General features: G+C 39.9%; 1 protein-coding gene across 1 annotated transcript in view; it reads left to right on the top strand.

Moving 5' to 3' along the window:
• Positions 1–290: 290 nt before the first annotated feature.
• Positions 291–14,629, top strand: part of LOC149193037 (uncharacterized) — a 43,728-nt gene continuing 29,389 nt past the window's right edge. The window contains exons 1-4 of the mRNA XM_089404770.1: positions 291–3,186; positions 3,903–4,043; positions 4,300–6,061; positions 11,353–11,537. Of these exons, the coding sequence (XP_089260896.1) occupies positions 973–3,186; positions 3,903–4,043; positions 4,300–6,061; positions 11,353–11,537 (4,302 nt within the window). The 5' untranslated portion in view covers positions 291–972. The remainder of the gene's footprint in view (positions 3,187–3,902; positions 4,044–4,299; positions 6,062–11,352; positions 11,538–14,629) is intronic.

Raw genomic sequence — 14,629 nt, 5'->3', positions numbered from 1 at the left:
AGAGCTTTCTTTCCCTAAACAAAAGTTGAGGAGGTCGCGAAATTGATCTCCAAGGTCCGGGGACCGCTCCCAATAATTAGAGAAGCGAAAAATAAACGCCCTAAATGGCAGCAAAACCTTGAAACACCTCAAATGCTTATTTGCAGTGTCATTCTATGGAATGATGGCCGGGCACTGAACTTGAAGTCTCCATACACCATCAAACACTTGTAATAACCTCGTCCTATATACACACTGTCAAGCCAATGGGAACTTGCGAGAGATTATGTTATTTGCAAGGAGAAGCAAGTTCGAGATCACCATTGACCCGATGGAATCTTGGCGGCAAATATACTTAAAATCGGGTGGAATTCAATTTCAATAAATACGATGCCATGCTATCCATATAAAAGTCTTTTTAAAGTAATGAAGGAGAAGCGGTGATGCCCTATACTGAAACACATTAGATCGCCTAAGCGTACATACTGAGAGTAAGCACCCCAACGACACCAGGGGCTTTAGGCTTTACCCCACTCCACCCCTACTACACCTACACACCTTCACTTTTAACTGACTGGTTCGCTATATTATCAATTTCTCCATTCTTTGGCTTGCGAAGGTCATTAAAGCCTGCGAGTTACAGCATTTGAATCCTTCCAACCACCATTGGCATGTCGATCAGGGAAGTCCAGATTCAGAACACAGACTGCAGAAGGTAAGCACTGTGTTTTCATTATAATCTGGCATATTAGAATACAAGTTTTTGATATACCCAATGCGTATACGCAGCAGCACCGTTTAAACAGACTGTTCTTTATAGCTATATATTCATGCGAACCATTTCATGTCAGTCCGATATAGATTGATATTGGGATTGGGTTTCTGCCTTATTTTGACATTGGAGAAACTCGATCATCCGAAACCCTAAACAAAATTCCGGAGGCAAAAGCCCTAAAAGGAAATTTGGGGTCTAAGTGCTTCGTTTCCTCTGTCATGCGCTTACCCCAGACCTTTGATTCATTGGCGAGCGGTCGCAAGAGGAGGAGGTCGCAGCCTCGAGCATGTGATTGCGAATGGGACTGTGATAGGGCTACGGCTTGCAACAAACACAAGAAGGTCGAGGATAAGGGTTTGGCTAGCCGGAGCCGAGAAGAACATTCCAGCGAAAAGGGCAAAGATGACAGCAGTAGGACGTCTCCAGGTCCGGTGCAACGCCGGAGCTTGCGGATTCAGGAAATTTTACAACATCACGAGCATTTGGAAGAGAAGAAAGACTGTCCCTCGCAGCCGGAAAAGAAGAATGGAGAGGGGTCAAAACCTTTGAGGGAGGGAGCGAAATTAGAAAAAAAAGAGAGATCGAGAGATGATAAACCAGAATCGAACACCATGTATTGCAGTGATCGCCCTTCTTGCAATGGAGTCTACACAAAGCACGGCGAAAGTTGGGACACTAGACTTAGATACAGGCTTAGGAATTCAAAACATGATTATACTAAATTGCAGAGGCAGGAGGTAAAAGACAATGAGGAGCAGGAGGAGAAGGCTGAACATCCGGAACAAAATCGGGGTGTGACGACACGGGGCAAGAGACAAAGAGAGCAGGAACTATATGGTTGCAACGACTTGATTCTTCCTAAAGAGGAAGATGATCCAGAAACTGAGATATTTAAATTGATGCCTTGGGCGAGAAAATCAAGAAGGAAACCTCGAGCTCGAAAGATATTTAAGGCAGAAACTGATAATGGGGATGCAATTGTAGCCAAATCAATACCTGATCTGAATTTGTCGCAACCTGATATGGCATGCAAGGATTCGGAAATGTTTCAGCTGGATTTGGTGTTCAAGGATTCAGATTCATTGCGTCCAAGTTTGGTGTCCAAGAATCTACACAGGCATAAGAAACGAGGTGCTTCTCCAATGCACCCAGAAATGGCTGATAAAAGCTATGATGAGGGTAATCGGACACCATGGAGCCAGAAAAAGACAGATCGTATAGATGTTCACAAGAGTGTTTCTTTGTCATCTATATATGCGTCAGCTTTAAAAGATGGAGAGAATCTTGCTAGCAAGGCAGCCTCAGACATTCTTCTAATGAAAAACTCCGTAGTACCTGATGTTTTGCAAATTAGAAATGAGATCCCTGTTGCCCAGGACCCAAATGATCAGCTAGAAGTAATGTTGTGTGAAAATACCAATCGAAAGTTCCAGGGTAAAAATCATTCTTTGGGCAAGGATTTGAAAGACCCGATCTCTAGAAATTGCATCACTGATGGAAAAGGTATTCATGGGGGAGATGTGGGTTACAGCAATGAAATTTCTCCCTCTGAAGCTTGTATCAAGGGGCAAGGCTGCCAAGAAAATCCTCCAGAATCTGGAGAATATAGCAGGGATCTTGGTGGCCAAGAAAAACCTCGAGGCTCCAAGGATTCTAGCAGTGACATGATTAACCAAGCAAAACCTCTCAACTTTGAGGATTCACACACCCACACAAAATCCCAGAATTTGAATGGCAGTTCCAAGCCTGTTCTCGAATCAACCATTGTGGCTGCAAATGCGACTGGGTCAAAGGAGGGAATAGCACATGCATGTGATATTAATTCAAGGGAGAGGATTTTAGATGACCACGTAGAAGATATGAATATAGATGCAACACTATTAGAACCTTCAGAGATGGATGCCAGTGTGAGGCAGCATGGAATTTCTCTTAGTGAAGCTATGAAGGATATAACAGAGACTGGTGCCAGACACTTTGAAGATGCCACGGTTGAAGTTGCAAATGATATGACAGAATTGAATAGTAAGCGTTGTAAACTTGCTCAACTTGAAACTGCCCAGGCGACAGAGAAAACAGGTAGATTAGATTCAAGGGAAAGTGTAAAACCTAATAGCAATGTGTCAGCACAAAAGGCAAATGATACTGTGAGTTTCAAATTTGAGAAAGCAGCTATAATTGAAGGCCGTAAGTGCAGCCTGTGCGGTGTGGGCAATGATGGAAAACCCCCAAAGAAACTTTCTCAAGATGGCACGGACAGTGAGAATGAAATGTCTGCCAACCTGCAGGCTGCTACTGAGGAGCCAATGTATCGGGAGTCTGATGGATTTGGACATGATCCAGGTTGGCTTGGTCGCCTTTTGGGTCCCCTCAGTGACAGATTTGGTATTGCTGGAGTATGGGTCCATCGACAATGTGCAGTGTGGAGTCCTGAGGTACTCTAGCATCCTTTGCTACTACATTTAAAAGTCTTTTGGTTTTGTGAGATTGCTATTCATTGTATATCCCATATATTAGTCTTTGATATTGTTGATTGGCTCAGTTTGTGGGTGGTTCTCATTCCTTTCACTTGTACATTCAAGAATCTATTGGCAGTCTCTTACTGAGTGACTATTTATATTCTAGATTAGTGGTATGTATTATTTATCTTTTAGATGAGGGGTATATAGTCGAGTCTATAGGACTTATTGTGTACTAATTCCTCTGCTATTTCTTCGCAGCAGATTTAGCCATGGACCTTGCTATTGCAGACAAGTACCCAATAAATTGTGTCCTGTATTCCTGAAAGGCATTTTGATTATCTTTAATAAAGTCAATGTTAGGCCCAAGGTTACAAGTATTTTTATTCCAATTTCAGTTCTTTTAATTTGCAGTTCTGTTTTTCACCTCTCAATAGGATGTGTTTGGGGTTTTAGAGAGGTTATTTATCACTTCATGTTTTTCACTTGCATTCCTGACTTCTTACCTTTCTTCTCAATGCAATGATGCTTGGGTAAATGTTTGTGGTAAGTGTAAACGTTGTATTTGCCTAGCTCATTGTTAACATATTTATGAGCTTTACATCCTAAATTTTGAAAACAGGGGGCATAGTTGTAGTTTTAAATCAAATCCAGGCTGGATGTAATTTGGCTCTTAACTGATGGCCACGCAGGTCTATTTCTCAGGTGTGGGCTGTCTTAAAAATGTCCGAGCAGCACTTGCCAGAGGCCGAACGCTGAAGTGCAGCCGTTGTGGGCGACCGGGAGCAACGATTGGGTGTCGAGTTGATCGATGTCCACGGACTTACCACCTTGTTTGTTAAACTGTCTATCCTTGTATTCAATTCATTACGATCTTTTTTATAAAGTATTTGTTTCAGACAATTACAAGTCTCAAGAATCTTTTTTAACTTATCATTAAGTTAGTCTATGTATAAGATGCCTTTTAATTTTCTATTTAGTTATATCTTTTAATGCTTTTAGGTTACAGGTAGTGTGTTTGAAAATCCAATATCTGCAAAAATGGACCCGTGTCCAACTCATTTCAGGGAACTTTGTTTTGCTTGCCAGGCTTGTGGTAGAACGGAAGGTTGCGTCTTTGACCATCGGAAGTTTCTTATGGCTTGTACTGATCATTACCATGTGTTTCGTCCACGAGGTAGACGATATCGTCAAGAGATGCGAAAGATGCGGTTCCGGAGGCTGGTAATAGAAAGGAGGAAAGCAAGTGCAGCTGCCCTTAGGAAGGATTTAGAAGCAGAAGAGAAATGGTTAGAGAATTGTGGAGAAGATGAAGAATTTTTGAGGCGTGAGCGTAAGCGGCTTCATCGAGATCTGTCAAGAGTTGCACCTGTCTATATTGGAGGCTCATCATCTGGCAGTGCTACTTTTGCAGAGGGTTGGGAATCTGTAGCTGGCCTGCAAAATGTTGTTCAATGCATGAAAGAAGTAGTGACTTTACCACTGTTATATCCTGGATGCTTTGATAGTCTTGGTATTACCCCTCCCAGGGGAGTTCTCCTGCATGGCTATCCAGGGACTGGTAAGACACTTGTTGTGCGGGCTTTGGTTGGAGCATGTGCTCGTGGTGGCAAGCGAATAGCTTACTTTTCTCGCAAGGGAGCAGACTGTTTAGGGAAGTATGTTGGGGATGCGGAACGACAATTGCGACTATTGTTTCAGGTTGCAGAACAATGCCAGCCTTCTATTATCTTTTTTGATGAAATTGACGGTCTTGCACCAAAACGTTCTCGACAGCAAGATCAGACTCATAGTTCTGTAGTATCCACGTTACTTGCACTCATGGATGGTCTGAAACCAAGGGGCTCGATAGTTGTAATTGGTGCTACAAATCGCCCTGAGGACCTTGACCCTGCACTGCGACGCCCTGGGCGATTTGATCGGGAAATCTATTTTCCTTTACCTTCTGTCAAGGACAGGGAAGCTATTCTGCATGTTCACACCAGGAAATGGCCAAAACCAGCTTCTCAATATGTTCTTTCCAGGGTTGCACAACAAACACCAGGATATGCTGGTGCTGATTTGCAGGCGCTTTGTACTCAGGCAGCAATGATTGCTTTGAAACGACAATTTCCCTTGCAAGAACTCTTGCGTTCCACTGAAAAAAAGCTAGAGAATAATAAACTACCTTCTCTTCCACTAGTCACAGTGAAGGAAAGTGACTGGGCAGCTGCTCTTGTGCAAGCTCCTCCGCCTTGTTCTAGGAGGGCAGCAAGCATGGCGATAAATGATGTTAGTGCATTACCTCTACAGAGGCACATGGTTTCAGCCCTTCTCCAGCCGTTGGTGGAATTACTTGTTTCCCTCTATCGGGATGGGTGTATTGTCTTGCCTCCTGTCCTTTCTGAAGCTGCAAGGTTAATAGAAAATATAGCAAGGTCTAATTTGGAAGAAAAGAGCCCCTTCAAACTTACTTGGTGGTCCCTACTACAGTCAATTTCACCAGGATCAGGAATTGCCAAAGACATTGAAAAATGTCTGTCTTCAGTTGGTCTTATTTCTGATGGGATTGACTCTTCTAATTTCCCATTTTCTCCAGGTGAAGAGAATGCAAGAGATGCCAAAGATTATGGTTTCGATTCCACTGAAGGTCAGTTGAAAAATATGGAGAAATTAAAGTGGTGGGGGAACAAGGGGAAAGGAGTGGGTTTTAGGGTTTTGATTACTGGAGTTCCCAAGGCTGGACAAAAATATTTAGCTTCCTGCATTATTCATGGCTTTGAAGGACATGTTGAAATTCGAAAGTTGAACTTATCCACAATGTCGCAGGAAGGACATGGAGACATAATTCAAGGCCTAACCCATATACTAGGTAAATACTGTTTGTCTCTGAATTTCTTGCCTGCAGACTAGAAGATGATTAGGTTTTGATGCTTTTTAGGCAATGGGAAATATGAAAGTTGTTTAGGTTAGAAAATGATGCACAACTTTCTGAAATATTTTCATAGGCATAAACTATATTACATCCAACATTGGAAGCTATGACCTTTGCATTTCTGTAAACCAAGGAGCTATCATGCAGCCATTAAAGCTTTTTGTGTTGTTTGTATAAAATTTCATTATCAGGAAGTCCTGGCACAGTGCATGATGGCTTGAATTGGAATTTAAAAGTTCTTTTATCCATTTGATGGAAAAGTTACGGTCAAACTACTATGATTCAGTATGATATAATAACAGACTTGTTTTGTAAATGTGCCTGCAAATAAATAAATAGGAGAACAAAAGAACCAACAATTCTCATTAGAAAACACAGAATGGCGTTACACAAACACAAAAGTCTATTTCGTATACATATGTGACCATAGAGTTCGTTGCATGAAGTATTAGAGTCTAATGTGTCTATTCATGATAACAATACAGTAAAATCATAAATGGGGCTTGGGTTTTTCTTGTTGCTCAAATCCTGATTTGGCTTATTGATTGGTCACCCTGAGGACTTGTTTGACTATGCTCGTTTTGAGACTCAAGCTGAGTTAGACTTGCAAGTCCAATTTGACTTGCCTGAGTTTGGTAACTTTGGTTTTGTCTTTGCAATTTTTGCTTTCTTATTTTCACTTTCTTGGTCTTATGGTTTTCAGTTCACACTTGCCCAGGAATATTTGGAATCATTCAGGATGGGGGTGCTTCCGCTCCAGAGTTGCACTCCTGAATGACTTTCTCATTGATCACTCGAACAGGTTCACACTATAACCTATACAAGGTGCCTTCTCTAATCCCAATCAATGATGCTTCTTTTAGGCTAGATTCCTCTGGCTTGATAAGGGCTAGTCGTTTCTTCAACTCTACTACATAGCCCTTATCCTCCATAACCAAAACTGAAAGCAAATTTTTTCTGAGACCTGGAATAAACAAGACATCTTCAAAATCTGAAGAGTTACTTGACTAGAGCTGGAAGGGGAGTGGTATCAGCTCCTGTTTCCAGGTACTGGGCATCACCATGTTCAACCTGGACTCCCAAGTCTTGCTCTGTTAGACTTGAAAATGACTCTTGAGCTGATGCCATATGTTTAAACTTTATATGCTCCACTATCCACACACTAAGCATTCCTCATAACCATACTATTAGAGAGGCAATATATCATTGAGAAAATTTTCTCAAACTTGGCAGCAAACTCGTTCTTCTGAGTTTCTGCAGAGACTGCTACCTGCTTTTATTGCTGCTTCCCTTTGCCGTTCTTCTTTGGACACTGATGCATAATGGCCAATCATATGACAAATTAAGCATTTGATTTTACTCAAGTCCTTCCCTAGTTGTGACGTTGACTCCTAACTCTTTTTCATACCCTTTCTGGGTTGTCTACGTTTGCCCTTCTTGGTTTGACCAGTTAGGGCTAGGTTGTTGTCACCACCCTTCTTCCTGGCCTGTGACTCCATTTGAGCTTCCTCTTAGATGCAATCATCCCAAAGCCTCTCAAAGTTAGGAAGGTTCTCCTGAGCACAAATATCTTTGATAGATGGTTCCCATGAAGTTGGGAATTGATTTAGTGCCATGTTCACCAACTCCGCATTTGCAGCATTCTCTCCGCATCTTCATCATGTAATCGGTAACGGTGTTCGATTTGTTCATCTCTACGGATCTAAATTTGTTCTGCAATGTCGTCTTTCTATTAATGTTCTCACTTCAGTAGAGGCTGACTAAGGCATTGAACATCTCCTTCATTGTTGTCTTCTTGGATATGTGAGGAATTAGGTGATCTTTCATGGCATCCAAGATCACGACATCCTTGATGATATCTCAGAGATCATTTTTTTCCAACAGCAATGTTGCCCTGACTTTCTAGGGCAAAAATTTTGAGGCACCATCCAATCTATCTTCAAGTCTGCAGTTAGCTGTTGCCATCTCTGAGATCAAATGCACAAACATTCCAGATATGGAAATAAAAGAAAAAAAATTGTCCTGCAAGAGTGTTTAGTTCTTCAATCAACAATAATGAAACCCTCTAACTGTTGGTCCTTGATTTTGACGGTTGATCAATTGCTGTAAATCCTCAACGATCTCAATCAGATACCAACTTTGGTACCATGTCAAAATTTTCAAAAGCCCTAGATGATTGTTGTCCTATATTTTTTTAATTAAATAAATTAGATCTGAACTTATTTCTTCACAGAAATGAATATTTCTGAAAATGCAATAATCAGACATATGGTGAAAAATGAACAGCAGAAGCAATAAATGAATAACACACATGTAGAATGATTTTCCCTTCTAATTAGCTTATCATTCCAATGATCAAATCTTACAAGTTACCTCCACAGTGTGCTGTAACTTAGCAGCTGTGTAAACAAAACACTACAGAACATTAAACTTGCTGAAATAAAAGGATGGCTCTGCTGAAGAAGTAAGGCAGCAGCTACTGTTGTACAACTGTACCGTGATCTGCTGCTTTATGGATTCCCTCTTGTTTGCTATGTCTGATTTGCACTTTCTCCTCTTAGATGCACTCTCCTCTTGGTCTCCACCTCTCTCAAGTGTTTTCATATGTGTTTCAACTTCTCCCATCTTGTCCTCATTATGCTTTAAGAGGGATAATTAGTCTCCTCAATCCTAGCAACTAATTTCTTGTATCTTAGCAAGTAATTTCTTTAGTTCTAGCAAACATCTTATCTCAACAATGAGGTGTATGGCTAAGATGATAACAAATCTAATTCATTAATATTCTAGATTCTACATAATATTCCATTTAAATTTTAGATTTCTAAGACGAGAAGAATACATGGAATTTGACTCACTTTTATTTATTTAAGTGAAATTACAAGGGGATATTATTTACCACTTTTACTAAGTGGTCAGTAGAAGTTGTCTGGAACTAGTTCTGGCACATTCACACTTAGCCTGTCAAGAAGCTCCTGCTCGAGCTCTATTTCTCAACAACCCTTGTTGAGGATGGAGAGGCCATGACACATTCAGATTAGTGAATCAGACAAAACAAAAAAAAATGCTGAATCATTGTAAAGGAGTGGATCAAGCATTATTGGTAAATATACATTCAAAAAATTAAGAAAAAGTAGGAGTGGCAATGAAGAAAATGCCAACTACTATCACCAATTTTTTTTGCTGTTCTTAAAGAATGGCCAGCAGCAATCTTGAGCAGAATATACCAGAGCATACCTGGAGCAGGCCATAAATGAAATCTGACTGAGGACACCTGAAGGATCAATGTCCTCAGAGATGTATGTGGTATTTTCGGCAGTGCATATGACAACAAAATGAAATATTGAAGAACATAGAGAGAACAATGTTAAGGCCACTTTGATAACACAATATTATCATCAATGAAAAGACATGGTTTGTTATAATGCAAAGCACAATGATTGCAAATGAACTCTATGCTACTTCCCAGTTGCAGGTTGCTGGTGGAATACAGATCAGTTATGAGATGATTATATGCTAGTGGCCAAGAGAATACAGGAAAGTCTGGTGGACCACATGACAGTTGCTTGCATAATATACAAGAGTAGCAATGTGTCTTGTGCCAATTGTCAGCCAATTTCATGCTGGTACAAAACATGTTGGCAGGCAAAATTGGATGAGTCATACTAATAGTCATATATATATATATATATTGGCATGGAGAAATTCTTTGGTCAAACCCTCTGGGCACTTCCTCACATTCCATGGATGACATCCGGGGTAAATGCTGGTGGTGGACAACATGTACACCTAACCCCAAGAGAGCCAGGGGTATTTGATCTTGTAACCTCCTTGACAGTTGCATGTATATTATACAAGAGTTGCAATGTGTCTTGTGCCAATTGTCAGCCAATTTCATGGTGGTACGAAATATGTTGACAGCAGAATTGGATGAGACATACCAATATATATATATATTGGCATTGAAAACTTATTTGGGCAAACCCTCGAGGCACTTCCTCACATTCCATGGATGGCATCCAGGGTAAATGTGTTGGAATCACGATTGCTGTTAGACCAAAACCTGCAGGCATTAGTCTCCACTACAATCACCAAAGTTAGGATCCACGAGAGGTAGTTAGTCCATGTCGCGAAACACCCGGGGAGTGCTGAATCCAGTGTCCAACAATCTGCCCCCCAGCTTGAGCTGGGTGAGTTTCGAACTTGAGACCTGTCGCTCTGATACCATTTGTTGGAATCATGATTGCTGTTTGACCAAAACCTGCAGGCATTAGTCTCCGCTATAATCGCCAGAATTAGGATCCACGAGAGGCGGTTAGTCCATGTCACAAAACACACGGGGAGCGCTGAACCCAATGTCCAACAAAATGCTGCTGGTGGACAACATGTAAACCTAACCCCAAGAGATTCATGGGTATTTGATCTTGTAACCTCCTTGACCATTACAGCTTTGGCATGGCAATTCAAATCACTTGAGTTAACCCTTGAGGTTAATATCCAGCTGATACTTTCCCACGGGGAAGCTTTGACATTCTGCCTGAAGAATCCACAAGTAGTTTTAAAGTGTTACATTTGCCAAAGTATGCATTAGTTCCAAATGGTGTTATTCATTGGGAGAATCACTAATAAGCTGGGTTTGCTTCTCTTTTAAGGCATAAAACATGAATATTGCTTCTTCTAGTGTGTGGGGGTGAATATTACAATGAGCACACTGATCTGATTCCAAGCAAAGCTGGTTAATGTTACCTATCTAGTCTATCTTTTATCTTGAATGCTTCTATACTTTTCTGTTTTTGTGCTGGAGTAATGATAAATGAGAAGTCTGCTAGGACATTTTTTTGTGAAATTGTAGATATTATAGATATTATATGGCTTGTGGGAATTTGTTTATGTTTTGCTATATCTTTGAAGTGTGAAAGGAGATACCGCTTTAGATTTTGTTTTATTTAACTTTAATTGCTAGATTAGCATACGGGGGGCATTGTTTTGTTTAACTTCAGTTATATATGAACATAAAGCTTGGCACATGACCATTGGCCCCCTGTGATCTCACAGCTGTTTGGATATGTTGTTTCTTTTTGGGACTGGCAGACATTGATAAAATCCCTTTATCTATTGATTATAAATTTTATGAAAGCTTACAGATCCTAGCTAGTTTGACAAAGAGTTTAGTCATTTCTCTTTTGTAGCCATGTCTTGCTAATGATTAGATGGATTTTTTTCTGGAACAGGAATTTGGAGAAATATTGGTCCATGTGTTATTTATATGCCTAAAATTGATGTTTGGGCGTTGGAAAAGGTTGATGAGATTTCTGAGAGTCAGGGAGGCGCTGACCAGAGTGCTGTATCTCGGACATGGAATATGCTTCTTCAGCAAGTGGATTCAATACCTGCAGATGTGCCGTTGGTATTTCTGGTAAGCTTTTTTATAATTTATCTACAACTCCGATTTTGAAAACAGTTAGAAATTGATTAATAATTTAATATAATTATAGGAATTTCATTTTACATTTTGGTGAAATATAATTGGGGTTTTATTTTATCTTCAATTTGTTGTTGGAAAAAGATCTCTATTGTACTGAGAGATAAATATTAACTGAGTATTTTTTTTGAAGAACCATAAATGTTGCTTAACATATGGTACTGAAATTTTATCAATATGCATGAGTAAACTGGAAAAGGCCAATGGGACTGAAAGTCATTAAACATATAGGTTATGATATGGGTGCTTGGTGCATCTAAGTGAAGTTCAGTCCCAATAGGATCAAAGAAAAAAGAGGGAGTGGAAAGAAGCTGATTATATTCTTTCACTGTAGCAGCAAAATAGGTAAAAAGACCTTTATCTACTTTTGGGGACTACTCCATAAGTCCTAGCTATGTGAGCTCTAGCACAGCAGAGGCTTTACTGCATGTAACCAGGATGCAATGACTAATAGCATGTGCTCAGGAGCTTAGGTCGAGAAAATTGGGTCAATGCGTTTTGGGAGAAATCACTGTTATTGTGGTAATTATGTGTCATCACCTGGTAGAACTTGCCCTCTAAGTAATTTCAAACAAAAAAATTGTCATTTCATAAGGTTTGAAAAAGACCAGTGTATATAATAAGAAGGGCCACTGCCATCAATATTCTTCCTCAGAGTGACTCAGATTCAAGACGAGCAAAAATATGAAGCTGCAGGCATGAATTTCATATATGGATATTTGGAAGCCAGGCTGAAAGTTGAATACATTAGACACAGAAATCTCTGTGCTGAGTTAGTTGATCAGGCTCTTAGTAAATCTCATAAACAAAGTGTATATAGTGCTGGGCTGAACTACCCAGGTCCTTGCTCTAAGGTAGCTGAGCAAGAAACCAATGTCTTAAAACTTAGACTTGGCATTGGAACTGGTTGAAGGTTTGCTCGGATTTGAGTTGGACTTGGCTCAGAATCAGACTGGTTTGAGGTTTATGACTTTGTTTAATAAAAAATACTTGAAATATTAAAATTTTAATGGAAAAATATATTTAAAGATTCCAAACCGGTAGAGACAAAATATGCAAAGTTTGCTCATGTATATACCATGTAAGGGTGAATATATCAAAAAGGCACTAAGTGCAATACATATCTGAAACAAAATACTTAATCAATGAGTCTCCAAATAACTTCTAGAGTTTAACAAACAACATGCTACAAGCTAATACCCTACTATGTATCACTGTTCAACATGATCAATCATCCAGCTCATCGCCACTGTTGGAAATGGGATCCTTGGCATGAGGTAGTGCCTGCCATGCCTGATGCCCTCCTACTAGTGAATCCAGATCCAAATGAATCGACCCCAAGTAATCGATATTAGGATGAAACTGTCGGGTGAATCTCCTCTACGCATTCTGAGGTTGGGACAATTTCATCCAAGTTTCCAACACAATGCGATCTGTATTAGGTCTTCTGTTCAGTTACTGGAACAGTCATTTTTCACATTTTGGAACTCCCATTTTTTAGAAATTGGAACTGCTACCTTTGGCATGTCTATCTTTAGCAGCTTTGTATTTCACAAGTGACATGTAGCAGAGTAGCAGGGTGGCATTTGGTGTTTTTTGATGGTTTAGTGGACATATCTTTGGTTATGTGTAGTTCAGTTTTGCTAGAATTCGAAACTGCGAAGTTTGTTGAATTTTGGGTGAAATTCTGATTTCATTGTATGAGGTTCAATGAGGTTGGAACCCCTGTAAAACATCCTGAAACAATTAATGATAATATAAAAAAATTTAGGTAAAAGGGTGGAAAGAGAGATATAAAGAAAATGAAAAAGGGAAATATAATGAAAATGAAGTTGAAATATAAACAAAATGAAAAAGGGAATATAATGAAAATGAAAGCTTTTAATTTAGGAATTTTAAATTATCATTCCAGGTTGGCTTTTGGCTCAAAAATTCCAGATGCTCTCAAATGATCAATGAAGTGTGTTTTTAGGGTTTAGGGGACAGAAACTTTAGTTTGTATTTCCCCCCAAATGGCAGCTTGGCCTGTAGGGAACCACTCTGGTATAAACTTAGCCAAGTTGGACTGGTTTGGTGGCCAAGTCAGTGCTCTTGAGGGTCAACATGGCCAAGTTTTAAAACACTGCAAGAAACCATGTTAAACTTAGCAAATCTGTTGTGCAAAGGTATATTTAGAATAACAACTGTGAAATTCATATGAATAGAAAGAACTTTAGAAAATATTAACGCTGCATTTGAGTGTCAACAAGTGTACAGAAAGTTTCAAAACCACAAAAGGCAAGTCCTTTCATAGTGTGTTTGCATTCTGTAAAGTTTTGAAGATGTTCTATGCTAAGAGCAATTTCACTTTTCTCACAGCAATCATACAAATAGATAAGCAAAATGCAGATAGAACATATATGCAGATCTTACAGAAGACAAATCAGAAACAAAAAAAATGTATGTGTTCGTTTCGGTGGTCAACAGGATGCTTCAACCAGCAAAGTCTCCTATGGTCAGCCAGCCCAGCATGTGTCACAACAATCCTCCAACCAGTAGATGAGTCAACCCAAGTCAGTTCTACAAAAGTCAACGCTGTCCTGAAAAGTCAACGCAGGGGCAGCAAGCAAAAAGTCAACGCAGCAGCAAAACGGACAACCCTTTGACCTCGATTTTTGTGCCAGGTAGTATGGCCTTCAAAAATCGAACCTCCCACAAGTTTTCAGCTTGTTTGGACCAAGCTTTGACCAAAGTCAACGCTGGTCAAACTTCTGCGACTAGCAGCAGAAACCCTAGCAGCAGAAACCCTAGCAGAAAAAATCCTCTTCGTTCTTCCCACGTGTGGCTGAAATTTGTCCTCCAGGTAGCTCGTACTTTTTAGGATGAGAGAGGAAGATGTGAGTTATGTTGTGCTCAAATTCTCTCCAACTTTTCCTGTATATATATCCATCAATGAGGGTGTGTGACACATCTGTTGGGCATGTGAGCCTACATTACAAAACTGGCTGACCTTGCACATATAATTTATTAAGAATAATAAATTCAAA

This window comes from Pinus tabuliformis, chromosome 2_2, assembly GCF_031772625.1.
Source record: "Pinus tabuliformis cultivar Carrire ecotype Pingquan chromosome 2_2, CPIR1, whole genome shotgun sequence".
NCBI classification, from domain to species: Eukaryota; Viridiplantae; Streptophyta; class Pinopsida; order Pinales; family Pinaceae; genus Pinus; species Pinus tabuliformis.
Note: the sequence above shows the minus strand (reverse complement) of the source record. Positions and strands in the feature narration are given on the sequence as shown.